The sequence below is a fragment of the Macaca mulatta genome, chromosome 11, assembly GCF_049350105.2.
Source record: "Macaca mulatta isolate MMU2019108-1 chromosome 11, T2T-MMU8v2.0, whole genome shotgun sequence".
Classification (NCBI taxonomy): domain Eukaryota; kingdom Metazoa; phylum Chordata; class Mammalia; order Primates; family Cercopithecidae; genus Macaca; species Macaca mulatta.
In genome coordinates this window covers 785,426-810,808 of record NC_133416.1, presented here as the reverse complement: position 1 = coordinate 810,808, position 25,383 = coordinate 785,426, and the positions used below count along the sequence as shown (strand labels likewise).

General features: G+C 52.7%; 1 protein-coding gene across 3 annotated transcripts; it reads left to right on the top strand.

The window, feature by feature from the left end:
- Window positions 1–6,106: 6,106 nt before the first annotated feature.
- WASHC1 (WASH complex subunit 1) lies at window positions 6,107–24,746 on the top strand. 3 transcript variants are annotated; one of them, XM_028829051.2, is made up of 11 exons: window positions 6,107–6,537; window positions 11,139–11,292; window positions 20,445–20,556; window positions 20,904–21,050; window positions 21,228–21,364; window positions 21,611–21,746; window positions 21,924–22,125; window positions 22,214–22,378; window positions 23,154–23,312; window positions 24,057–24,125; window positions 24,266–24,746. In XM_028829051.2, the coding sequence occupies exons 2-11, from the start codon at window positions 11,144–11,146 to the stop codon at window positions 24,397–24,399; spliced, it is 1,410 nt and encodes a 469-aa protein (XP_028684884.2). In that variant the 5' UTR covers window positions 6,107–6,537; window positions 11,139–11,143; the 3' UTR covers window positions 24,400–24,746. The 3 variants fall into 3 exon arrangements, with proteins under 3 accessions (XP_028684884.2, XP_028684883.2, XP_077809363.1); XM_028829050.2 differs by lacking the exon at window positions 6,107–6,537 and adding an exon at window positions 6,780–6,818; XM_077953237.1 differs by lacking the exon at window positions 6,107–6,537 and adding an exon at window positions 6,780–6,818 and having other exon boundaries at window positions 11,022–11,292.
- The last annotated feature ends 637 nt before the right edge of the window (window positions 24,747–25,383 follow it).

Genomic DNA, 25,383 nt, shown 5'->3' with positions numbered 1-25,383 from the left:
AAGAGCTATTTATGACAAACCCACAGCCAGTATCATACTGAATGAGCAAAAACTGGAAGCATTCTTTTGGAAAACTGGCACAGGACAAGGATGCCCTCTCTCACCACTCCTATTCAACACAATGTTGGAAGTTCTGGCCAGAGCAACCAGGCAAGAGAAAGAAATAAAGGGTATTCAATTAGGAAAAGAGGAAGTCAAATTGTCCCTGTTTGCAGATGACATGATTGTATATTTAGAAAACCCCATCGTCTCAGCTCAAAATCTCCTTAAGCTGATAAGCAACTTCAGCAAAGACTCAGGATACAAAATCAATGTGCAAAAATCACAAGCATTCCTATACACCAATAACAGACAAACAGAGAGCCAAATCATGAGTGAACTCCCACTCACAATTGCTAGAGAATAAAATACCTAGGAATCCAACTTACAAGGGATGTGAAGGACCTCTTCAAAGAGAACTACAAACCAGTGCTCAATGAAATAAAAGAGGACACAAACAAATGGAAGAACATCCCATGCTCATGGATAGGAAAAATCAATATCATGAAAATGGCCATACTGCCCAAGGTAATTTATAGATTCAATGCCATCCCCATCAAACTACCAATGACTTTCTTCACAGAATTGGAAAAAACTACTTTAAAGTTCAAATGGAACCAAAAAAGAGGCTGCATTGCCAAGACAATCCTAAGCCAAAAGAACAAAGATGGAGGCATCACGCTACCTGACTTCAAACTATACTACAAGGCCACAGTAATCAAAACAGCATGGTACTGGTACCAAAACAGAGATATAGACCAATGGAACAGAAAGAGGTCTCGGAAATAACACCACACATCTACAACCATTGAATCTTTGACAAACCTGACAAAAACAAGAAATGGGGAAAGGATTCCCTATTTAAGAAATGGTGCTGGGAAAACTGGCTAACCATATGTAGGAAGCTGAAACTGCATCCCTTCCTTACACCTTACACAAAAATTAATTCAAGATGGATTAAAGACTTAAATGTTAGACCTAAAACCATACAAACCCTAGAAGAAAACCTAGGCAATACCATTCAGGACATAGGCATGGGCAAAGACTTCATGACTAAAACTCCAAAAGCAACGGCAACAATAGCCAAAATAGACAAATGAGATCTAATTAAGCTGAAGAGCTTCTGCAAGGCAAAAGAAAATACCATCAGAGTGAACAGGCAACCTACAAAATGGGAGAAAAGTTTTGCAATCTACCCATCTGACAAAGGGCTAATATCCAAAATCTACAAAGAACTTAAACAAATTTACAAGAAAAAACCAAACAGCCCCATCAAAAAGTGGGCCAAGGGTATGAACAGACACTTCTCAAAAGAAGACAGTCATGCAGCCAACAAACACATGAAAAAATGCTCATCATCAGTGGTCCATCAGAGAAATGCAAATCAAAACCACAATGAGATACCATCTCATGCCAATTAGAATGGCAATCATTAAAAAGTCAGGAAACAAAATTAGCCAGGCATGGTGGTGGGCGCCTGTAGTCCCAGCTACTCGGGGGGCTGAGGCAGAAGAATGGCGTGAACCCAGGAGGCGGAGCCTGCAGTGAGCCCAGATTGCACCACTGCACTCCAGCCTGGGCGACAGAGCAAGACTCTGTCTCAAAAAAAAAAAAAAAAAAAAAAAAAAAGTCAGGAAACAACAGATGCTGGAGAGGATGTGGAGAAATAGGAACACTTTTACACTGCTGGTGGGAGTGTAAATTAGTTCAACCATTGTGGAAGATAGTGTGGCAATTCCTCAAGGATCTAGAACCAGAAATACCAATCCCATTACTGGGTATATACCCAAAGGATTATAAATCATGCTACTACAAAGACACATGCACGTGTATGTTTATTGTGGCACTATTCACAATAGCAAAGACTTTGAACCAACCCAAATGTCCATCAATGATAGACTGGATTAAGAAAATGTGGCACATATACAACATGGGATACTATGCAGCCATAAAAAAGGATGAGTTCACGTCCTTCGTAGGGACATGGATGAAGCTGGAAACCATCATTCTGAGCAAACTATCACAAAGACAGAAAACCAAACACTGCATGTTCTCACTCATAGGTGAGAATTGAACAATGAGAACACTTGGACATGGGGCAGAGAACGTCACACACCAGGGCCTGTCGGGGGGGTGGGGGGCTGGGGGAGGGATAGCATTAGGAGAAATACCTAATGTAAATGATGAGTTGACGGGTGCAGCAAACCAACATGGCACATGCATACCTATGTATCCAACCCGCACATTGTGCACACGTACCCTAGAACTTAAAGTATAAAAAAAAGAAAAAGAAAAGAAAAAAAAAATTGTTCACCTTTTACCAAAGTGTTGGGATTATAGGTGTGAGCAACCACGTCTGGTCCTTTTTTTCTTTTTTTAATTGAGGTGAAATTCACATAAATTTGACCATTTTAAAGTGAACAGTCAGTGGCATTCAGGAAATTCACAATGCTGTGCAAACAGGATCTCTGCGTAGTTCCAAAACATTTTCATCACCTCAAAACGAAACCTTGTACCCATGAAGCAGCCACTTCCCATTTTCCCCTCACCTTAGCCCCTGGAAATCACCAATTGGCTTTTTTTCTCCACTGATTTACACATTCTGTATATTTCCTATAAACGGAATTGCATAATAGGTGACCTGTGTCTGGCTTCTTCCACTTAACCTAATGCTTTTGAGATTCAGCCGTATGGTGCCATGGATCAGCTCTGTGCTCCTTTTCATGACTAATACTCCACTGTATGCCCCCACCACAATCTGTGTATTCATTCATTAATCTGTGGACACAGGCATCATTTTTAAGCACTTCAAATATGTTAACTCACTGAATCCTCACTACAAAGACAGATTCAGTTACCATATATTGAGAGAGTGAAAACTGAGGCACAGGTAACATGCCTGAGATCACATGGCCATGCAGCAGAATAAGGACTCCAGCAGGCGCAGTCTAGTCCCAAAGCCCTTCCCTTCCTAGTAACCTGAGGCTCTACTGCCTCTCAGAGAACAACCCAAAGAGCACAGCACGAGGGCGGAGCTGTCTGGTCTGTCTGGTGAAGCTTCAAATGCTGTTCATTTCAGATAAAGGGAGGTTCCTGGGCTGCAGAGGCTTTGTAGAGGAGGAAGACCCTGCAAGGTCTAACTCAGGGCAGGTCAGGATGGTGTGAACTCACTCTGAACAGTCACCCATGGGCGTTTATTAAAACTGGCTCTGGAACCCCCACAGGGAAGGTCCTTATCTTTGCCTGCACAACAGAGAGCGCTCTGGGTAGATTTCTAGACCCAGGCCTCTTTCAAGGATGTTAGAAACCTCAGCAAGATAAACTATTTTCTGTCTGGCTGCATCTGTCTGTTTAGAGAGCGGGACATTTCCATCCTCCTCTCTCCAGGCATCCTTGGAAGCCTTTCCACAAGCAAACATCTTGGTGAAATTTAATGCTGGAGAGGCACGTGGTTTTCAGGAGAGGGGAGTGCGTTCCCGGAACTGTAGTACAAAAGCTAGAGGCTGGGCCGGGCGCGGTGGCTCAAGCCTCTAATCCCAGCACTTTGGGAGGCCGAGGCGGGCGGATCACAAGGTCAGGAGATCGAGACCACGGTGAAACCCCGTCTCTACTAAAAATACAAAAAATTAGCCGGGCGCGGTGGCGGGCGCCTGTGGTCCCAGCTACTCGGGAGGCTGAGGCAGGAGAATGGCGGGAACCCGGGAGGCGGAGCTTGCGGTGAGCCGAGATCGAGCCACTGCACTCCAGCCTGGGCAACAGAGCGAGACTCCGTCTCAAAAAAAAAAAAAAAAAAAAAAAAAAAGCTAGAGGCTGAGTAGGGAACATCTTAAACTAAGTCGTCCGTCTTATGTCCAGTTTTCTTCCTGTAGATCAGGGCTCAGGACACCCTGCCGCATTTTCTTCACTCCTCCACCAGGAATTCCTAAAGTCCATGCTCATGGATCCTGGGAAATCCAGGAAGCTGGCGGATGCTGGCAAGCCTCAGCAAGACTGCGTCGGACCAACCCTGCAGCCTTAATTCCCTAGGCCCACTCGGCCCAGCTGACCAGCAAAGGCAGGCAGGGCTTCCGTGTCCACACATGAGAATGACCTGCAGCTCTTTGTCCAGGCTGAGGTAAAGGATTCCCAATGCAGCTCCAGGGGCTGAGGGTAAAAGTCTTTGCAATTCAGCTCCTAGGAAATCTTTAAAATTAGGTCTGGGATGAGTCTGTCAGTAGATTAGGTAAAGAACTTTTATGAAGTTGAGGGTGAACCATCTGGAGGGTGAACTGGCTGGTGTGGTTCTGGAACTGGGGGTGGTGCCTAGCAGCGCATTTGTGAGAAGACACAGCCAGGCTTGGTATATGATGTGGTGTGTGTATATTCACAGGCATCATGGAGCATATACACTTTTTTGTGTGTGTTGAAATAAACCTTACAAAGTACTTTTTTTTGTTTTTTCGGAGACAGGGTCTCTCTGTGTCGCCCAGCCTGGAGCACAGTGGCACAATCATAGCTCACTGCAGCCTTGACCTCCCAAGCTCAAGTGATCCTCCCACCTCAGCCTCCCATGTAGCTGGGACTACAAGTGCGTGACACCATGCCTGGCTATTTTATTTTTGCAGAGATGGAATCTTACAATATTGCCCAGGCTGATCTCAAACTCCTGGGCTCAAGCAATCCTCCTGCGTCAGCCTACCAAAGTGCTGGGATTACAGGCGTGAGCCACCGTGCCCAGCCAGATGACAGAATACTTTGACGTCCTTTCTCTGCAGCCCTCAAAAGGAGGCAGGGCAAGCACAATTAAATCCCATTACAAATGGGGCGACTGAAGCTCCATTCATGGCTTGCCCAGGGTCACACACAGAATGAATGGCAGAGCCCTGAGCCTGTGTGCTTCCCTCTGTGCCAGGCTGCTTTACCCGGGCATGGGTGCACCTTGTGCATGGGACATTTCTCCTTTGTTGTGTCCTGAGCACTCAGATATTGCTCAGGTGGAGTGACGGGAAAATGTTTTCAGGTTGCATTAGTCAAAACAAAATACCACACACTGTTGACTTTAAAATCATACATTTATCCCTCACAGTTCTGGAGGCTTGGAAGTCCAAGTTCAAGGTGGCAGTTGGACGGGTTCCTGGTGAGGGCTCTCTTCCTGGTTTGCAGACAGCCACCTTCTCTTTGCATCCTCACTTGGTGGGAAAAGACAGAGGAGAGAAAGAGAGAGAGGAGAGAGAAATCAGAGAGAGAGCGAGAGGGAGAGAGTGAGACAGAGAGACAATGCTCTCTTTTCTTACCAGATCTATAATGAGGGCCCTACCCGACGACCTCATCTAACGCTAATTACCTACCAAAGGCCCATCTCCACATACCGTCACATTACGGGTTAGGGTTTCAACATAAGAATTTGGGGGAAGACATAAACATTCTGTCTACAACAGGAGTGGAGATCCATCTCTTCCTTACCTCTGGTGAGGGGACCACACGCTGCAGCCAGTGAGACAGTGGCATGTTCTGTTACAATTCGATCCAACTCCCCCAGAAGAGGGGGCAGGGAAGGCGGACAAAACTGGGAGAGGGAGAGAGTATTAGGAAGAGAAGAGGGTGGCCAGACGTAGCAAATAAAATATAAAATGCTTAATTTTGAATCTCAGATAAACCACCAATAATACTTTTTAGCATAAGTATGTCCCAAACTAAGCTTGGGACATATTTATGCTAAGAAATTCTTCGTTGTTTATCTAAAATTCAAACTAACTGGGCATCCTGTTTTAATCTGGCCACCCTAAAAGGCAAGGGCCAAAAATGCCGGAGTCAAGCCAACGGATTCCAGGAGGGAAGACTGCTGGACTTTGGACTGATGCTCTTTTTACATACTTAACTGTTTTAAAAAAGCCTCTTTTCTTTCTTTTTACCAGCTTTTCACTAGCTTTTTAAAAACTGGTAAAACATACATAACCTAAAATTCACCGTCTAAACCATTTTTAAGCATGCAGTTCGGTGGGATTAAGTAGATTCACACTGTTGTGCCGCCATCACCACCATTCATTTCCACCACTCTTCCATCACCCCAGCCTGAAACTCGACCCATTGAACACAAGCTGCCCGGCTCCGCCTTGCTTCCCCATTCTTGGCAACCACTGCTCTGTCTCTATGAATTTTGACTATTCTAGGCACCTCACAAAAGTGGACTCATACGATATCTGTACTTCTGCGTCTGGCTTCTCTAGTTAATTCTTAAAGGGGGGTGGGAACCAAGCAGATCACAAGGGAGCTGCCCACAGAGGTAAAGACAAGGTGAGGTATGCTGAGAGACGCAGGAAAGAAGGTCAAGGTGTAGGCTGGAGGGCAGGCGCGGGCCCTGGGCCTGGGCTGGGGGTCCTGCCCCGGGGCGCACCCAGGCCGAGGGATGCCCGGAGGAGCCGAGGCTGGCGGACAGCTTGACCCCGAGCTTGAAGGGAAGGCAGCGAGGGGACAAAGGACGGAGGCCTAGGAAGAGGGTCTGCAGAGCAGAAAGCACGGGTAAGGGCGGCCTGGCGCTCGTAAGACAACAGATGGAGCCGTGTGCACGTCGGGAGCTCGGAGTGCGCGTGAGCTCCGTGCTCAGGCCCACGACTCGGCCCGCTAGGCCAGCGCTCCGGGTCGACGGGGTCCGGGAGCCGCGCTTGGGGAGGGCGCAGCGCAGGGTGAACGGCGGCGTTAGGACCCGGGGGCGCGGGCGGGCTGCGACCGGCGGGGCTAGGACCCAGCGGCTCCGGCGAAGCGGAAGCGGCGGCGGGAGCTTCCGGGAGGGTGGCGCGTAGGTGAGGAGGCGTCGGGGGCGGCGGGAAGTGGGGTCGTGGGGGATGGCGGGGCGAAGTCGGGGAGCGGGAGGGGCTGGAGGGAGGCGGGGGGGAGGACCAGGACCCTTCCTGGCCGAGAAGCCTGCGCCAAGCTTGTGTCCCGCGGCCGCGGCACGGTGCTCGGCTCCACTGCTGACGCCGCCGCTGGGCCCCGACCGCCCGGGAGGCGTCTGGGGCTTGCCCCGGAGCCTCCTCCCTGGAGCCGCGCCCTGCACCCGGCCTTGCCCGGCCCTAGCAGGGAAGCCGAGGCCTGTGGGGCGCAGGGACCCGGGCTCTGCGGGGTCGCGGTTCCGCCTCCCCACTCCTGCGCCTTCCCGCCCGGGCCGGATTCTGGGAAGCCTCGCGCGGCTTTTCCGCAGCTGCCGCCCGCCCGGAGCACCTGCGCCCTCCTAGGGGACCCCACTTCTCTGACACCGCTTTGGGTTCCCGGGGCCTACAGCGAGGCCTGTAACTCGGGGAGAGACCCTGGAGCGGGGTGTGGGAGAACGGTCTGCAGGAAGGGCTCCGAGCACTCGGAAATTATAAACCGTGGTCCCAAAGAGGCGTGCGGTGTCTGCATTTTCCTGGGAGTGCGCAGTTTACACTACATTCTGTAAAGCAGTGCTGTCCACTAGAAATACTGTGCGATACACATGTACAAGTTTTGTCGCTTAAAAAGAATTTGAAAAAAACTTGATGAACATGGCATAGATGCAAGAAAAACACCATTATTATAGAATACGCATTCATGGAACGCATTGAAGAGTTGTTAACAAGATGGATAGGCAGGAAATACCGCAGACCTAGAATAAATTGCAATTACCCACTGTGGAACTGAGGAGCCAGGGTTTCTCATTATTAAACTCCCTGATAGAAGACGACTTTTGATAAAATTTTTCTTTTTGCCCCAACAAAATCAAGTGTGTGGTGAAGACAAACAGTTGGGGTGATGTATACTAAAGTAAGGAAAGTGTTGACCACACACTAGGGGCTGGTTAGTGTTAGATTCCCTTGTTCTTCCCTCTATCAAAAACAGATCTAATTTAGGTTTATAAAGACAAAGTATCAAGGTAAGGTGACTTACAGTTGGTAGTACTAACAAAGTTTTCGAACTAAGATTTGCATTATTAATGCATAAGAACAAAAAATAAATAACAAAAAGCTTGGAATTCAGACAACAGATCCAAGTCTGGGCTTTATCTCAAGCTAGTGTTTTGGTGTTGAAAAAAGTGTTATTTGGTCTTTTTAACCCCATTTCCTTATCTGAAATTGGGGATGATGATAAATTCACTGATACTAAGAGTTAAATGAGATTCTTGAGGAGTCAGAATGGTTCTAACATATGTAGGTATTATTAGCAGTCATATTGCAGCATAAGAAAATACCGTCTGCTGAATGAGGGACAATAAAAGTTATCTACATGATCATCATTTAAAAGCTACCAGATACAGGAAGAAGGGGCCATAAAATGATAACGTTATGATCATTAATTTTGATGCTTAGGTCAGAGTCCATTCTAGGATATCTCCTGCCCAAAAAGAGCAGAGACTCATTTCTTTGGAATCAGGACACGAGTGAGAGGACAGAAAAAGAAAAATATTTAAGTCACATATGTGATTTCTAAAAGTAAAAGGAAACAGATGAAATGAGTAATATATTTTTAAATCCAGTATATCCCAAATACGGTTATTTTAGCATGTAATCAATGTAAAATAATAAGAGATTTTACATTCTTTTTTTCTAGTCTTCGAAATTTGGTGCATGTTTTACACTTACAGCACATCTCAATTTGGACTAGCCACATTTCAAGTGCTCAGTGGCTGCATGTGCCTGGTGGCTACCATGTTGGACAGCACAGGTCTAAGCATTTCATTCCTGCCACAAGTTCAAACTCCTAGCTGTAATTTTGAGTGTTTTTAACAAAGTGGCCTCTGTTTATCATTCTTTCTTCTAGTACTTCCCCGAGGGTGATTGTACCCTCAGCACTCAAGACCACTTGCTGTTCCCCTACACACTTTTTGTTCGAGCTGTTTCTTTTACCTGGAATGCTATCTTTGCACCTTCTTCCTGGACCTGGTTCACTCTTGTTGCCTAGGCTGGAGTGCAGTGGTGCGATCTCGGCTCACTGCAACCTCCACCTCCCCAGTTAAAGTGATTCTCCTTCCTCAGCCTCCCGAGTAGCTGGGATTACAGGCATGCACCACCACGCCCGGCTACTTTTGTATTTTTAGTAGAGACGGAGTTTCACCATGTTGCTCAGACTGGTCTGGAACTCCCAACCTCAGGTGATCTGCCTGCCTTAGCCTCCCAAAGTGCTGGGGTTACAGGCGTGAGCCACCGCACCTGACCGAGAGGCACACATTCTGCCAAGAGCATTTTCCTGACTCCCCTGACTCCAAAAGGGATTTGTCACTCCTTAGCTTTGTACTCATGGCTGAATTAGAGTGAATTTAATTTGAGTTTAGTTGTTTTTGAGACTATCTCCCTGGCTAGTGTAGTGTGTTATTTATCTTTGTTGTGATCATGGCCTGCACCGAATAGATGATCAGTAGATGTTTGCAAACAGAAGGTAAACCACTCATCAGGTATATTCGGTCCTATTCTTGAATGGGCTTGCTGCTTTCGTTTTGAGGAGATTGTGTATGTACTCTTCTCTCATGCATGTGTGTGAGCAAACACGCATACACTAACAAGGAATTCATCTGAAGATGTGTACAGGAAATATCTTGCATCTTTATTCCCTTTCTGATCTTACCTATGGGAGAACAGAGGCACAGAAATAAGTTAGGACGGCCAGCAAACTTGCATCAGTATAAATACAAAGAAGGGGAGGGAGGAACATTCTTCATAGAGGTGTTGTGGTCTCAGAGGGTTAGGCTTTTCAGTTGGCTGGGTATCAGCTGACCATGCTTTAGTTATTTGATTGGAGGAAAAATAAGTGGGAGGTGAGGAGTAACTCCTGGGCCCTGATGAGTTTTCAAGGCAAGTACAGATCTGTAAAGCCTGTATGCAAAGGGGGAACTCACTGCTGGAGAAAAGCTGAAGAGCAGGATGGTCATCTCAGTTCATGAAAAGTACTGGCCTGAGGAGGGCAGGAGGAAGGGCTGGGGAAGCCAGCAGGGGGAGCAAAGGAGTAGGCTCCAGCTGGGTGAAGATGTTGGTGTGGTACGTTGTGTGAAATATGCAAATTATTATTGGGAATAACCACATCTCAGCCGTGCTAGTTCTCAGTCTGGAGAATGGCAAATGGAAAGGATCAGATTCAGAGACTGCAGCTTACTCAAGGTCACAGCATTTTAAACCCAAATGAAACCTCCTAGGCCCTTCATGCCACACTCATCCATCCCTACCTACTTGTATCGCAACCAAGGGCCCCACTGTAGTGCCTAGGAGAGCAGGTCTAGGGCACAGTGCCAGGCCTGATTAATGTCTTCCTTACCATTTTCCAGCGAGGGGCTGTGATTAGTCCTATTTATAGGGGCCTGGTCCCTTAATATGCTGCCTGGCACATCTCTTGCCAATCAAATCAGTACCGTCTGCAGTGTGATTGCTGCTTTAGTGGCACCAGGGAGAGGAGTTAATTAAACCCAATATAAATAGACTCTGCCCTCACTTTGCAATTCCAGAAGTGTTTTTCCTTCCTGTCCTCCACCCCCACATGCACCTCTTTCCTCTTTTAAAAGCTAAGCTCTAGCCTGGGTGAGGAGGGCTGGACACTCTTATACCTAGAGAGTCACTAGCCACTGCCCAGTCTGTTTCAGGAGCAGCCCTCAAATTCCTCAGGGGTTAAAGTGGGAAGAACCCGTGTGTGCACATTTTTTGTGCTTTTCCAGAACTGGGTACCATTTGACAGTTGTTCAGGCAATCTCCCCCACTACCCCATTTCTGCTCCTCTGTTTCTAGCCTCTTTTTTCCTCTGCAACCAAGGTTTCTTTCTTATTTATCCAAGGTGGGGAGCTGAACCGAGACAATGTATGGAAAGGGTGCCTGGCAGGCACCAAGCACCTTGTGGGGGGTCAGAAATGTTGCACCTTCTCTGAACTCCTCCATTGACCCTACAAATTCCCTAGTCCCCGATCCTGCCCTTTCCCTCCCTCATTCACTCAACAGGCATCAGCAGAATCCCATCTATGTGCTCCTGGCCTCCCACCAAATGCTGTGTCCTCTCCTCCCCCATCTGTGCAGGCTGAAGCTATGTGTATGACTGGGATGAGGGCTGTGTTGTCTCAACACCACCCCGCCCTGTGGTGGGTGAGTGCGGGTGGACGTGGGCGGCTCTGATGCTCCGGCTCCCGTCCACAGGCACCATGACTCCTGTGAGGACGCAGCACTCCCTGGCAGGTCAGACCTATGCCGTGCCCCTCATCCAGCCCGACCTGCGGCGAGAGGAGGCCGTCCAGCAGATGGCGGATGCCCTGCAGCACCTGCAGAAGGTCTCCGGAGACATCTTCAGCCGGTGGGTGCTGCCATCCACCCCCACCTGATCAGAGGGCCATTCCCATCCTGGGCAGTCCCAGCAACGCACCCTCTGGGAGCAGCCCCCCTGGGGAATCCTGGTCCTGGGGAACCCATCTGGCTTCCCTATGTGGGAGGGGCCTAAGTGAGAGCCCAACCTGGAAGGTTTTGCTCCTGGGAGTCTGAGAGCTCACTCCCTTCCGCCCCACTTAGCCTCCTGGTTTCCTGCGGTGGCTCTGTCCTCACAGCTTATGCTCTTCCTCCCATTGGAGGGCCTATTCCTTCACTTTTTCTTGCAGCCAGCAAATATTTACCCAATAGTGCTTGTGTGCACGGCATTGTGGGAATCTCTGTATATCCAGCCATGGATAAGGCAACACCTGTCCAACTGGAGCGCACATTCTGGCAGGAGAGAAAGACCTAAATAACCAATGCATGATTAGTTCTTTAATGATAATTGTGACAAGGTCTATTGATAATATTTTGTAGTCACTAATATTCATATAGCATAAACCATGCACCACCATTGATTGGAGTGCATTTAACTCACACTTTATGAGCAGGCACTGCTGTCATCTCCATTTTATAGATGAGGAAACTGAAGCACAGAAAGGCTGAGAGACCTGGCCAAGTGACAGAGCCAGGATTCAAAGCCGTAGATCATGACCCCAGGTTCTGTGGGTTATTACCGCATCTGTTAGGTGGAGATGGGGTGCTGTGAGGTTCATCATGGGAGGCCTGGCTTGGGTTCTGTGGGTTATTACCGTGTCTGTTAGGGGGAGATGGGGTGCTGCAAGGCTCATCATGGGAGGCCTGGCTTGGTCTTGGGTCAGGGAAGGCGGATGTGAGGAAATGACATTTATGGTAAAGTCTGAGGGTTGAGTGGGCAGGTCAGGAAGAACATGCCAGAAAGAAGCACATGAACTACAGCTTTGAGGTGAAGGACCTAAAAGGAAGCCAGCATGGCTGGAGCATGGAGTGGCCGTTGAGGGAGCCGAGCTGGAGCGGTGCGGCTTCTTGTATTGGCAGCGCTGACCTGGCACAGTCATTGGGCTCCAGTGACTTCACTCAGTGTTTATCTAACATGAGTGAGTGAATGGTGTTTGCTCTTTCTTGGCAAAGGTCCCAGGGGTTGTTTTATACACAGGTCCTGTCTTTGGCCATAAGCAGCCTGAAATGAGGCTTGGTCTCCTTCCCAGGATCCCACACCGTGCCTCACATGGTAGACCCCAGTGAGAAGTATGTGACTGCCTGACTCAGGTCCCTCTCGTGGTCCACGTCACCCCTGCTTTGCTCCTTCCCTGGTTGTCGCCAGACCTGGAGCCCCTGCTCCTTCACTGTGCAGCCTCCTCTTCTGTCACCAGCTGGGAACCCACCTCTTCCTGAAAGTCCCCCCGCACTGACTCACCGGCTTGCCCCAAGCTTGTCAAGAATGTCCCTGTCACCAGGGGCCATGCACTGAAGTGGCTGAGGGGTTACCTTGGAGCTGATGCCTTGGCTCAGACCCGGCTGCCCTGTTTGCTTCCCCTGTAACATTGGGCAACTCAACTCCTCTAAGCCTCAGTGTTCTCCTTTGTGAAGTTGTGGTAATAATGGTAGCTTCCTGGTAGAATTATTGTAAAGATTAAATTAATGAAAACATGCAAAGGAATGGAACAGTGCCTGGCACCTGGAAATGCTGGCTCTTGCCTGTTGATAATCTTGACCCGTACACTGCCTTTGGTCACCATTCATGAACCTGCCACCAGTAGTAACAGAAAGTGCCGGATGCACCTTTTGTGCTTATTGTTGTACTAAATGTGCCCAAGGGATGCCTAGGGAAGAGGATGCAGGTCTTTAAGAGCCATCAGCTCCGGATTATGGCCACCCCATGTCCAGCACTTAGAATGGAGGCCAAAACCATCCCTCAGAAACTGTGTTTCCTCGCCAAGACGGGGACTGCATGGTTGCCCTTCTCTGAGGGCAGCCCTGGATTTTTGCGTCTTTCCTTTCTCGTCCTGGTGTTTGGCACCTTGTAGACAGTTGTATGTCCCCTGCCCGGGGGTGGGATGAGGAGAGGGCAGGAGGGCATTTCCTGGGTAGTGGAGTGCTGCGTTCATTGAGTGCGGGTTCTCCAAGCTGCTGGCACGGCCCAGGGAGGGGCAGATGCCTCTCAGGAGCCTTGGGTCTGAGTCCTGGCTCCCTCACTTCTGGCTTCCAGGTCACTGCATCTGTCTCTCCACCATGTGCTCCACCTCATGCTGGACCTTAGGAGACACAAATTATGTGGCTGACACTGTGTCCTAGAGGCTGGAATGGGAACACAGAGGGCGAGATTGTTAATTGCTAGCGTGAACCGCGTGGGCTTCTCAGGGTCTAGAGTGGAGAGAAATCAGTAAGAATCGGTGGCACACCTGTCAGAACTCCCCAAACCAAGCTAAGCAAAAAGTAACCAATCAGTAGAGCAGCCTTTGGAGTAAAGGCTAAAATGATGTTATCAGGGCCGGGTTTTGCTTTCCTTCCATGTCAGTTTGCTGCTTTGGGTCTGGCTGCATTCCCAGACAGGCTGTGCTCTCGTGGTGGAAAGGTGACATGACACAGGGTCAGTCCAGCGGGAAAGAATGCTCTCCGTGTCCCCACTCCCTCCAGAAGGCACACTCACCCATCCCTCCTGGCTTGGTCCTCGTGTCTGTCCCAGCATCCATTGTTGGGGCCAGGGGACTATGACACGCCACTTGGCTCAGACTGAGGAGCTCTGTGGGCAGCCCCACCTGAAGCTCTGGGACTAAGCCTGTGAGAGAGATGGATTCCATGGGGCCATTGCTTGAGTAAAAAGAACTAGTTGCTGGAGAGGAAAACCACGTTCCTACTCCACATAGGGCAGGCTCCTGGAGGACGGGGCAGGGGGTAGGGAGGTGGCTGTGCAGGTTGCCCTGGTGGGGTCTAGAAATAGGGGCCGCAGGCTTGGCAAGAAGCCTCAGTGTGACTTGGAATGTGGTGTATGGTGGTCTGCGGGGAAGGCCGGCCTGCACAGTGCTGGGAGGGGGTGCTTCTGCGTGGGAAGCACAGACAGCGCTGCAGCTCCCTTGCACTCAGCTCTCAGGGCATGAGAGGCTGACTTCCCATGAGCCTGTGGGCCAGGCCTCTTTGAATGGTGCTGAGGGAGCTTTGCCTTGGTTCCTTTGTGTCCCCACGGTGCCATGGGAGGCTCCCTGGCAGGGTGTGGGGCAAGGCAGTGAGTGAAGAGTTGGGATGAGTGGGTTAGGGCCCACGGAGTGCTCAGGACAGGACTTCAGGTTTGATTCAGGAGTGTTAGGGAGCTGTGATTGGATTTTGAGCAGGGCAGGGATGGGACAGAAGAGTTTGGGGAAGGTTCATCAGGCATCCGCCATGGAAGGGACAAGAAGGGAGACAGAGTGGATGCCAGGGACACCCAGAAGCTGTTGTCGTAGTCAGGATGTGACAGGGATAAGGCTGTAGACAGGGGACTTGCAAACAGGGAGGGCAGGGTGAGACATTCAGAAGAAACGACGACAGGAAATGGTGACAGATGGGGAACGAGGAGGAAGGAAAGGGAGAGTCAGTGATGACTGGCGATGGAGTGGGGAGCACTGACACGTCCTCCTCCACTTGCCCCTCCTGTGGCACTGGACAAGCATGTGAGCTTTTCATTTTTCGTGGACTTTTTTTGGTGGGGATGTGACCAGCTTTGAATCTCTCCCCTTAAACATGCTCCTCCTGCTTAGAAACCTCCTGTATAGAAGAGACAGGGACGGAGGATAGACTCTCTCCCCACCACCCCGTCTCAGGCCCCAGCACAGCCCGGCCTCTGGACTCACTGGTGTCAGTGCCCAGTGGCGCAGGCAAATTAGCATTCCAGGCTGTGCTCTCTCCTCCTGCTCTGCTGCAGCCAGGAGTGTGCAGAGACTGGAGGGGATGACAAGCACCTCCCAGGCGCTCTTCAGCTGTGTCCTCCAGACCCTCCCTGCCCCCTCTTTCTGCTCCTCCATCTGCCCCCTCTTCACCTGGGAGAAGCCAGGCCCCCAAAATAGCGGTCCAGATATGTCACCTGCTTCCCATGATGTAGAAGACAAGGCAGGAGGGAGTTGGGATGGCACGGGGAAGAGGAAGGAACAGACTATGTGTGGAAGTTTGGATGCTGTCATCTGCCACTGCCCATCAGCCTCTGCCCAACCTCTTCCCCCAAGAGGCAGTGCCACTGCCCAGCACCTTCCCCCTGGGAAGGGTGATTTTCTCTGCAAAGCTCTTGGTCCTTTCCTCCATCTCTTTCTTTTTACTTTTCCCACCTCTTCCTTTCTTCTCCTCTTCCTCCTTTCCCCTTTCCCCTTGTCCACCCTTCCTTCTCCCCTATTCTCTCTACTGATTGGCACCTGGTGGCCCCCAGTGTTACACACTGCACTAGATCGCTGCATAATTACCAAGTCATTCTTAATTATCCCGGAGTGGAGAAGATAAAGGCGAAGGCAGGAGCCCAGGTTCAGGGTCCATTTCCCTGGGGTCGTGACAGAGGCAGGGGAGGAGAAGCAGTGAATCTGGGTCAGAAGTGGGTGCTCCCTGCTTCTTCCTCCCCAGCAGCCTCTAGGGGGACTGGTGTGCTGATGGTGATGGGCCATGATCAGCTCCTTCTTACTTTCACAGTAATCCCGTGATGTAGAAGGGACCATTCCTGTTTTTCAGTGGAAGAAGCTGAGGCAAAGACCAGTTAGTGACTTCCCCGGGGTCATACTGCTGCTAAACAGATGTGAAACCCAGGCCTGTGGGATGTGGTGGTTGTTGATATTCATTTCTCACTTCCCCAGGAGCCCTGAGTCCCTTTGAATGTGGATGTGTGTCGTCTGGTTCGTCTTTGACTCCCGCGGCCCCAGCACTGTGCTTGACAAACGAGATGCACTCAAGTTATTGAACAGTCGCGGGTGGAGGGGGGAGAAGGAAAGCAGGGGTGGAGCGGGGAGGAGGAAAGCAGGGGTGGAGGGGGGAGAAGGAAAGCAGGGGTGGAGGGGGGAGAAGGAAAGCAGGGGTGGAGGGGGGAGAAGGAAAGCAGGGGTGGAAGGGGGAGAAGGAAAGCAGGGGTGGAGGGGGGAGAAGGAAAGCAGGGGTGGAGGGGGGAGAAGGAAAGCAGGGGTGGAGGGGGGAGAAGGAAAGCAGGGGTGGAGGGGGGAGAAGGAAAGCAGGGGTGGAGGGGGGAGAAGGAAAGCAGGGGTGGAGGGGGGAGAAGGAAAGGGGTGGAGGGGGAGAAGGAAAGCAGGGGTGGAGGGGGGAGAAGGAAAGCAGGGGTGGAGGGGGAGAAGGAAAGCAGGGGTGGAGGGGGGAGAAGGAAAGCAGGGGTGGAGGGGGGAGAAGGAAAGCAGGGGTGGAGGGGGGAGAAGGAAAGCAGGGGTGGAGGGGGGAGAAGGAAAGCAGGGGTGGAGGGGGGAGAAGGAAAGCAGGGGTGGAGGGGGGAGAAGGAAAGCAGGGGTGGAGGGGGGAGAAGGAAAGCAGGGGTGGAGGGGGGAGAAGGAAAGCAGGGGTGGAGGGGGGAGAAGGAAAGCAGGGGTGGAGGGGGGAGAAGGAAAGCAGGGGTGGAGGGGGGAGAAGGAAAGCAGGGGTGGAGGGGGGAGAAGGAAAGCAGGGGTGGAGGGGGGAGAAGGAAAGCAGGGGTGGAGGGGGGAGAAGGAAAGCAGGGGTGGAGGGGGGAGAAGGAAAGGGGTGGAGGGGGAGAAGGAAAGCAGGGGTGGAGGGGGAGAAGGAAAGCAGGGGTGGAGGGGGAGAAGGAAAGCAAGGGATGCTTGGAGATGGCCCCCTCCAGGGCAGCTGGAGGAAGACGGACCCTTAGGAGACCACGCGCAGAACAGGCTGGGTGAGCCACTTCCATCCCTGATAGCCACAGAGGCAGCTTACTCTGTAGTGCTGGGGGAGCCGTAGGTACGGCTTCAGCACTGAGCTTGTAAACTGACCTGCCTTGAAGTAGGCCACCAAGCCAAAGGTGTCTGGACCAGGAATGACAAACAAATGGCTCTCATGGCACCATCCCCCCACCCGCAGGGTGGACATTGTTCCATGGCCTGGCCCCAGTGAGGCCTACAGGCCTTCCCGACACGGCCTTCCAGACCATCCGGCTAGTCCATGGGGATAGCAGATACGCTGCAAGCTTTCTGATCCTGAGTCTGCATCGTCCTCGGTACTATAGCCTGTGACCATAAGAGAATAGACTACTGGGGGCCTTGTCAACAAGCACAAGTTCCTTAGTCTCATGGACTCTTGGCTAAGGAGAGAGCCCCAGGATCATGTCTCCACCTCCACCTTATCCAGGATTCGCCCTTGGGGCACCCCGGAAGGCGCTTGCGAGCTGCAACCTAATTGCTCTGCAAAGTGATGCAGTTGTTTATTAGAATTTTTTTTAACAGAACAGAGATCTGTTTCCTTGCAACTCTGCCCACTATTCCTGATGTCAGTGTACTCACTTCTCCACCTGACAGCCCTTCTGATATTTTTGATATTCGAAGGGAATGATCATATTCTCAGTCTTCTGATCTTTAGTCAGAACATCCTTCAGTTATCTTCATATGTCGGGAGTTTCTCACTCATCACCATCCTCATCACCCTCCCGGAGATGTTTGCTCATTTGTCACTTTCTGTTCAGCCAGCGGCTCTGACACATCAGGCCCCGTCCCGGGTGCTGGAGACATAGCAGTGAATGAGACAGACTTTGCAGGCTGCAGGCAAGTTCAGAGTCCTCTTACAGTGTGGATTCAGTTTAAAGAGATGTGACTGGCCGAGACTGGTGCCTGGCATGGATTCGTTCATGATTCCAGGACTCTGTTTTCTGTGGTGCCTCTAAGAGAGTGCACGGTCCCTGCTGATTCAAAGAAGGATGAAGGGCGGAAGAGGGACGGGGAGCTGTGTGCCCTAAGATCGCATTGCCTTTTTATGCTAATTAACATGCTTGTAGCTCCTACTGAGCTTACAGTTAACAGAAGCTTCCAGGTCTTTCTTCACCTGAACTGTGTCTAAACCAAGTTCCCTCCACCTTCTATATTTATGCACTTTTTAAAACCTAGATGTTGGGCTTCACATTTGTTCCTTGTAAATTTCGTCTTGGTGATTGCAGTCTACCCTCTGGCCTTTAAAAATTATCTGAGCCTTGATTCGATCATGCAGACCAGTGTACCCTTCCCCTATGTGCTGGCCCCAGTTTTCTAACCGGGTGTTGAATGAACTGGATGGACTCTGCCAGGTCCCTCCGTGCAAGGCTGGAATCAGTCCATTGTTCAACTGTGCCCTTTGGGGCCATGGTTCATTTGGCTCTGATTTTTCCTGTATGTTCTCTCCTCTAACCCCCATAGCTCCATCTTGTCTACAAGATTTTGTTAGAAGCCGTCAAAATCCGTGCTGACTCAGGATGTACTGTGCTGCAAGTTTTCCCCGGGTGCAGCAGGCTCATAACCCTGTTACAGAGAGAAACGCTGTGCATTTCCAGCCGTGCTGGCCCCTGGGACTCACCGCTGCCTTTTCTAAGTGCTTACAGATTCTCTGTTTAATAATCCATTGCAGAAATTTTTTCAGGGCTCATTGTTGGGCTTGGTGTTTGCACCTTTGAGTGATCAGCCCTTCTCTCCTCTGTGGGAGCACCAGGACAGAGCAGCCTTTGTCCCTCCCCAGTCTCAGTTCCCTCCCACTGCCCCTGTGGATCTCGAGTGCAGAGCTTATGCAACTTCTGAAGGTCGTGTCAACACCCGGGGCAGAACGAGGCTGCCTTGGGAACTAGGGTAAATTAAAACAGCTTGTGCTGGAGGACCCTTAACAGCAGATGAAGGCCTCTCCCCAGCCAGAAAAGATGGAGCACACGCTGGGTGGGGCCCCACTTTCTCACTGGAAGGAGATGGTGCTCTTGTTTTTTCTTTCTGAGTTGTGGCCGCCTTCATACCAGTCTGTCATGGAACACTTAAGTTGCTCGGGTGCTTGCTGGTATTCCCAGCCCTGCCATGCCTCAGCGCCCTGCACACGAGGAGCCAGGAGTAATCAGGGCAGACTCATTAGGGTACGGGGACTCCTGGATTGTGAAATTGGCTCTCTGGGGGCCAAGGCCTTCTAAAGTTGGTGGAGGTGGCTTTGGCTTTTAGGGTCTAATTCTAGGCCATTCATTCCAACCTTTAGAGAAATCCCAGCATTCCCTAGCCCAGAGTCTGCAACCCCTCTACCACCCCACATCCTCCTCCTACCTTTCCTCATGAACCCCAGTTGCGCCTCTGCCTTCTCATTCCTGTGCATCACACAGGCTCGTGCGTGCCAGGTGGATGCTGAGGCTGCTCTGAATGTGGAGTGTGGCCCTTGTGGGCAAGGGCTGGGTTTTTGGAGGTAGCGGAGCTACAGGGGCAACTGGGAGGAGGATGTTGTGTTACATACACATCAGAGTTAACTTTGCAGTGAGAGCGGCCTTGCTGTGGCCAAAGAACATGGAAAAGCATGAGTGGGGTTGTGTGCCTCAAAGCATCAGGCATCCGGGCCTCGGGCACCGGGAGCCAGCCACAGGGATGTCTGGGGAAATGGCGCTCCATGAGATGCAAGCGCACAGGAATGCACTTGGTACATCTGGGGGACAGCAGGGCAGCTGGTATCACTGGCCCACCCGCACCAGGGAGGATGGGAGCGGGTGAGGAGCTACACCACACAGAGCCCGTGGGCCGTGGTCGGGACTCAGGGTTTGCTCAGTGAGCCATTCACTGTGCAGGGGCAGTTCCCTGTCTGAATTTAGGTCCAGCCTTGCCAGTCCAGCCTCCGGTCTCGATTCCCCCTCTGCAGAGGCCACTTTGTCTGCTTCACGTGATCATGAGGGGTTGTGAAATGCTTGCCCCATCAGTAGCCATGTGTGCATGTGTAAATACCATCCTCTGTGTGCCCTGGAGGCTGTCCTTCAGATAGCATGTACAGGTGCCAGCATAGGGTCTGTCCCTGCTGAGAGTGCGGGGAACTCAGTACCGTCAGCTCCTCGACCCTGCAGGTCAGATTATCCTTGTAGAGGCCACATGGATGGTACCAAGATGGGCCCTGGCAAGCAGGTGACCGTGACTTAGGAGCCCTTGCCTGAAGGCCTGGCCTGGCAGGCCTGCTGTTAGGAGCAGGAGGTGTGCAGGGGGTGGGGAGCAGCCCCAGCCTCTGTGATCTTCTCCGTGGCAGGATCTCCCAGCGGGTAGAGCAGAGCCGGAGCCAGGTGCAGGCCATTGGAGAGAAGGTCTCCTTGGCCCAGGCCAAGATTGAGAAGATCAAGGGCAGCAAGAAGGCCATCAAGGTAGCCCCCATGCCCCTGTGTCCTAAGGCTACTGGGCAGTCCCTCCATTTCCCCGTACCTCTGAGGCTGCCCAGTCTCTGCCTCGCTGTCCACCTGTACCTTGGACTTTCCTCCTGCCCAGGCCCCCAACCCCACCCTCTCCTGCCAGGCAATCCTAGCCCCCAACCCCACCCTCTCCTGCCAGGCAATCCTAGCCCCCAACCCCACCCTCTCCTGCCAGGCAATCCTAGCCCCCAACCCCATCCTCTCCTGCCAGGCAATCCTAGCCCCCAACCCCACCCTCTCCTGCCAGGCAATCCTAGCCCCCTGAGCCTCTTGGGGCCCCTGACTTGTCCCTGTGTCCACAGGTGTTCTCCAGTGCCAAGTACCCTGCTCCAGAGCGCCTGCAGGAATATGGCTCCATCTTCACAGGCGCCCAGGACCCTGGCCCGCAGAGACGCCCCCGCCACAGGATCCAGAGCAAGCACCGCCCCCTGGATGAGCGAGCCCTGCAGGTCTGCTGGCCACACACATAACATAGCCCGGGTCACACCAGGAGGACTGGATACTGGGGAGGAGCCGGGGCCACTGTAGGGTTCTGTCCCCCGGAGGAGGCTGACTGGGATGGGGTGGCAGCTGATTAGGCCCAGCAGTAAATATTCACCATCCCTTGGCCATCCTGGCCCTCCCAGGAGAAGCTGAAGTACTTTCCTGTGTGTGTGAGCGCCAAGCTGGAGCCTGAGGACGACGCCGAAGAGGGACTTGGGGGTCTTCCCAGCAACATCAGCTCTGTCAGCTCCTTGCTGCTCTTCAACACCACCGAGAACCTGTATGGCCAGAAGGCAGGGCCGAGGGGTGTGGGCGGGAGGCCCAGCCTGGCTTAGTGGGGACCCAGGGCATCAGACACAGGTACAGCACATAGGCCAGGAGCCAGGGGTGACTGGGGTGGCTTGGCTTGGGAGGCCTGGGACCCCACAGTGCACACTGTGCCCCTGATGATGTGGAGAGGTAGGTCAGGAACATGGGCTCAGGACAGCAGGTGTCAGCTTGCCTGACCCCCATGTCACCCCTGTAGGTACAAGAAGTATGTCTTCCTGGACCCCCTGGCTGGTGCTGTAACAAAGACCCATGTGATGCTGGGGGCGGAGACAGAGGAGAAGCTGTTTGATGCCCCCTTGTCCATCAGCAAGAGAGAGCAGCTGGAACAGCAGGTGGGAGGGGCGGGGCAGGGGTGGGGACAGGTGCAGTGGCCAGGGGCCCTGCCAGGGCTCCTCTCCAGGCAAGGCTGTTGAGCCCCTTATTCCACCCATGGGGGGTGCACACAAGGTCTTGTTGGCTGCCCCTGCAGGTCCCTGTCACCACTCACATGTCCCTACCTAATCTTGCAGGTCCCAGAGAACTACTTCTATGTGCCAGACCTGGGCCAGGTGCCTGAGATTGATGTGCCATCCTACCTGCCTGACCTGCCCGGCATTGCCAACGACCTCATGTACAGTGCCGACCTGGGCCCCGGCATTGCCCCCTCTGCCCCTGGCACCATTCCAGAACTGCCCACCTTCCACACTGAGGTAGCTGAGCCTCTCAAGACAGGTGAGCTGGGCTCTGGGATGAGGGCTGGGCTAGGGACCTCCCTGCTCACATACCTTCTTCCCTAGACACCCCACACTTTGTGTTTCAGACCTACAAGATGGGGTACTAACAGCACCCCCACCACCTCCACCGCCCCCACCACCTCCCCCAGCTCCTGAGGTGCTGGCCAGTGCACCCCCACTCCCACCCTCAACCGCGGCCCCTGTAGGCCAAGGCGCCAGGCAGGACAACAGCAGCAGCGCGTCTCCTTCAGGTGGGAGCAGCTCTTTGAGGGCACCTCATTTCTGGTGTGCTCTGTGCACTCAGGTGGATTTTCTGCAGGTTTGTTCAGTGGTCAGAAATCCTCGATTTTTTGAATAGTTCCCATTTCAAATATCTTGTTCTACTTGGTCCATAAAATAGTAGTTTTCAAGCTGTAGAGCTCTGGAATTCTCACCTCTAGTGCGCAGGGAGCCTGAACAAGTGAGGCTCTGGGTTCCCCATTCCTAATTAAACCAATGGAAAGAAGGGGTCTAATAACAAACTACAGCAACACATTTTTCAGTGTCACTGAAATTACAACATTTCAGCTTTACTGTTCTATCTCCCAGTCTATCCCTAGCATCCAGAAGTGGCACAAAGCCCCTCTGCTGGCTCATGTGTGCCGCTGAGACTGTCCAGCTCTGCAGGGTGGGGGCTGGGGAGGGAGCAGGGAGTGTCTCACACAGGATGCCTGTGCTCAGGCCCTACACAGTCTCCAAAGGTCCAGCCTCCCCAACACGGGGCTACACAGTCTCCAAAGGTCCAGCCTCCCCAACACGGGGCTACACAGTCTCCAAAGGTCCAGCCTCCCCAACACGGGGCTACACAGTCTCCAAAGGTCCAGCCTCCCCAACACGGGGCTACACAGTCTCCAAAGGTCCAGCCTCCCCAACACGGGCTCCTCGTTTGAGGGGAGGTGCCTTCCTCCCAGCAGGCTCTTGGCACAATAAGCTTCCCCAGGCCTGCCTGAGCAGCCTTTTCTCCTTGCCCCGTTCCCCACCTCCCAGCTCCAGTCCAGGGAGCTCCCAAGGAAGTGGTCGACCCCTCTGGTGGCCGGGCCACTCTGCTGGAGTCCATCCGCCAAGCCGGGGGCATCGGCAAGGCCAAACTGCGCAGCGTGAAGGAGCGAAAGCTGGAGAAGAAGAAGCAGAAGGAGCAGGAGCAAGGTGAGCGGGCCCTGGAGCCTGTGGTCGGAGGGCCTTGGGCAAGATGGCCTCCTCTCCTCCAGCCTTGAGTCCACTGGCTGTTTCCTGCCCACCCCCTGCCAGCCCCAGCCCCTGCTTCCCCTAGGGCACAGGCTGGAAGCCCTGGCCCGCCAACAGAGGTCCTCAGCCCTCCTGCCGGGGCCATGGCTCCTTCCTGGTTTGGGAGCCATAGTGGAGCTCTCCTCTGTAAGCGCACCCAGCTCAAACTGTGACAAGGAGAATCTTCTTCGACTGCTGAGTGGTCCGAGGCAATGGTCAGCCCCTGCAGCCTCCTGAGATATTTTTAGAGACTGGACCTGAGGCCTCTTGAGGCTACTGATGATGCCTGCTGCGAACCCAGACACTGGTGTGATGCGATGCCTGTGTGTACGGCAGCAGCGCCCTGGGCACTGTGGTTTTGAGCTTGTACCCAGCGCTGCTTTTGCCTTGCTCTGTGACCCCAGGCAAGCTGCCTCACCTATCTGGGCCAGTTTCCCCATCCGTCAGTGCTGCACACCCTGGTCCTGTCCCTGAGGTGGCTGGGAGAGTGCTTCTCAGACATAAGCACTCTCTCATCAGTGCCTGGTGCTGGGTCAGGGATAGACTGAGGCTCCAAGCTAACTGGGAAGCACGGTGGCCTTGGAGGGCTGGGGAGTGTCACGGGTGGGGACAGGGAGCCACGGGTCGCCTGTGACTGAACTCTTCACCCTGGCTTTCCCGTTGCAGTGAGAGCCACGAGCCAAGGTGGGGACCTGATGTCGGATCTCTTCAACAAGCTGGTCATGAGGCGCAAGGGTAGGAGGCAGGGCCGCTGCCCACCCTGGGCCGGCCCATTGTAATTCTCTCCTGCCTTTTTCTTCCTGTATTTAAGTCTCCGGGGGATGGGGGAACCAGGGTTTCCCACCAACCACCCTCACTCAGCCTTTTCCCTCCAGGCATCTCTGGGAAAGGACCCGGGGCTGGTGAGGGGCCCGGAGGAGCCTTTGCCCGCGTGTCAGACTCCATCCCTCCTCTGCCACCACCGCAGCAGCCACAGGCAGAGGAGGACGAGGATGACTGGGAATCCTAGGGGGCTCCATGACACCTTCCTCCCCCAGACCTAGACTTGGGCTGTTGCTCTGACATGGATACAGCCAGGACAACCCGCTGAGACCTGCTTCCCTGGGAGCGGGTGGTGATGGAACCAGCACTGTGCGGAGACCACCTGCAAGGAGCGGAAGGCTGGCCTGAGGCCACACGGCTGGGGCGGGGGCTTCTGTCCTCCTGTGCTCCACGGGGGGCGGCTCCACCCAGCCTGCACCATTGTGTTCTTCTCTTCTCTAAGGAGGCTTCCAGAGAAAGCAGCACACAAATCAATAAGGAACTGAGCAGAAACCAACAGCGTGCTTTTAATAAAGGACCTCTAGCTGTGCAGGATGCAAACGTCTGGGGGTCAGTGACTTTCCTCCTGCCCCTGTTGGTCCCTAGGCAATGGGGGCAGAAGATCCCAGCTGACCCATTTCTCTGGGGTCAGAGGGAGGAGAGAGGTGCAGTCAGCAGGGGCAGCTGTTGCAGGTGGGAGGAATAGTCTCCCACAGAAAAAAGCTTTCAGTGACAGACACGGGGTCTCTAAAAATAGTCATGCTGAGAGCCTAATGGCCCTTGGCACCATTGCTGGTGTTGGAGTAGAAGGTGTCTTGGAGTTGGCTCAAGTAGTTGAGAGGGAGGGAGGTGCCATCGACTTGGAGGAACTGGCACCAAGCCAGGGAGATACAAATCCAGGCAGGGCTGTGGGGCAGGTTAGGGAGCAGGGCTGCAGGAGTGACTCAGGAAGAAGGTGGGGAAAGTGACAAGCACCCCGGGCGGGAGCCCTGTGGCCATGCGGATCTTTCTAAGTTGAGACTGGAGGGTGAATAGTCCAGGGCAGCTGACTGTAGTTATCATAGAAATGGCAGAAGCAGATGCGTCTGCTCCATCTCGCCTCTAAGAAGGTTAAGAAGGTGGGCAGGACAGAAAAGGCAGCCTCCTGCAGAGGCCAGTGAGAAGCCTGGCCCTCAGCCATGTGGGATGGAAG

Excerpts from the sequence above, each read along its gene's own strand:
- WASHC1 (XM_077953237.1), top strand. The coding sequence starts at position 11,117 with ATGCTCCGGCTCCCGTCCACAGGCACCATGACTCCTGTGAGGACGCAG. Across the intron at positions 21,051-21,227 it reads TGGATGAGCGAGCCCTGCAG|GAGAAGCTGAAGTACTTTCC; the intron begins GTCTGCTGGCCA and ends TGGCCCTCCCAG. Across the intron at positions 21,747-21,923 it reads GAGAGCAGCTGGAACAGCAG|GTCCCAGAGAACTACTTCTA; the intron begins GTGGGAGGGGCG and ends CTAATCTTGCAG.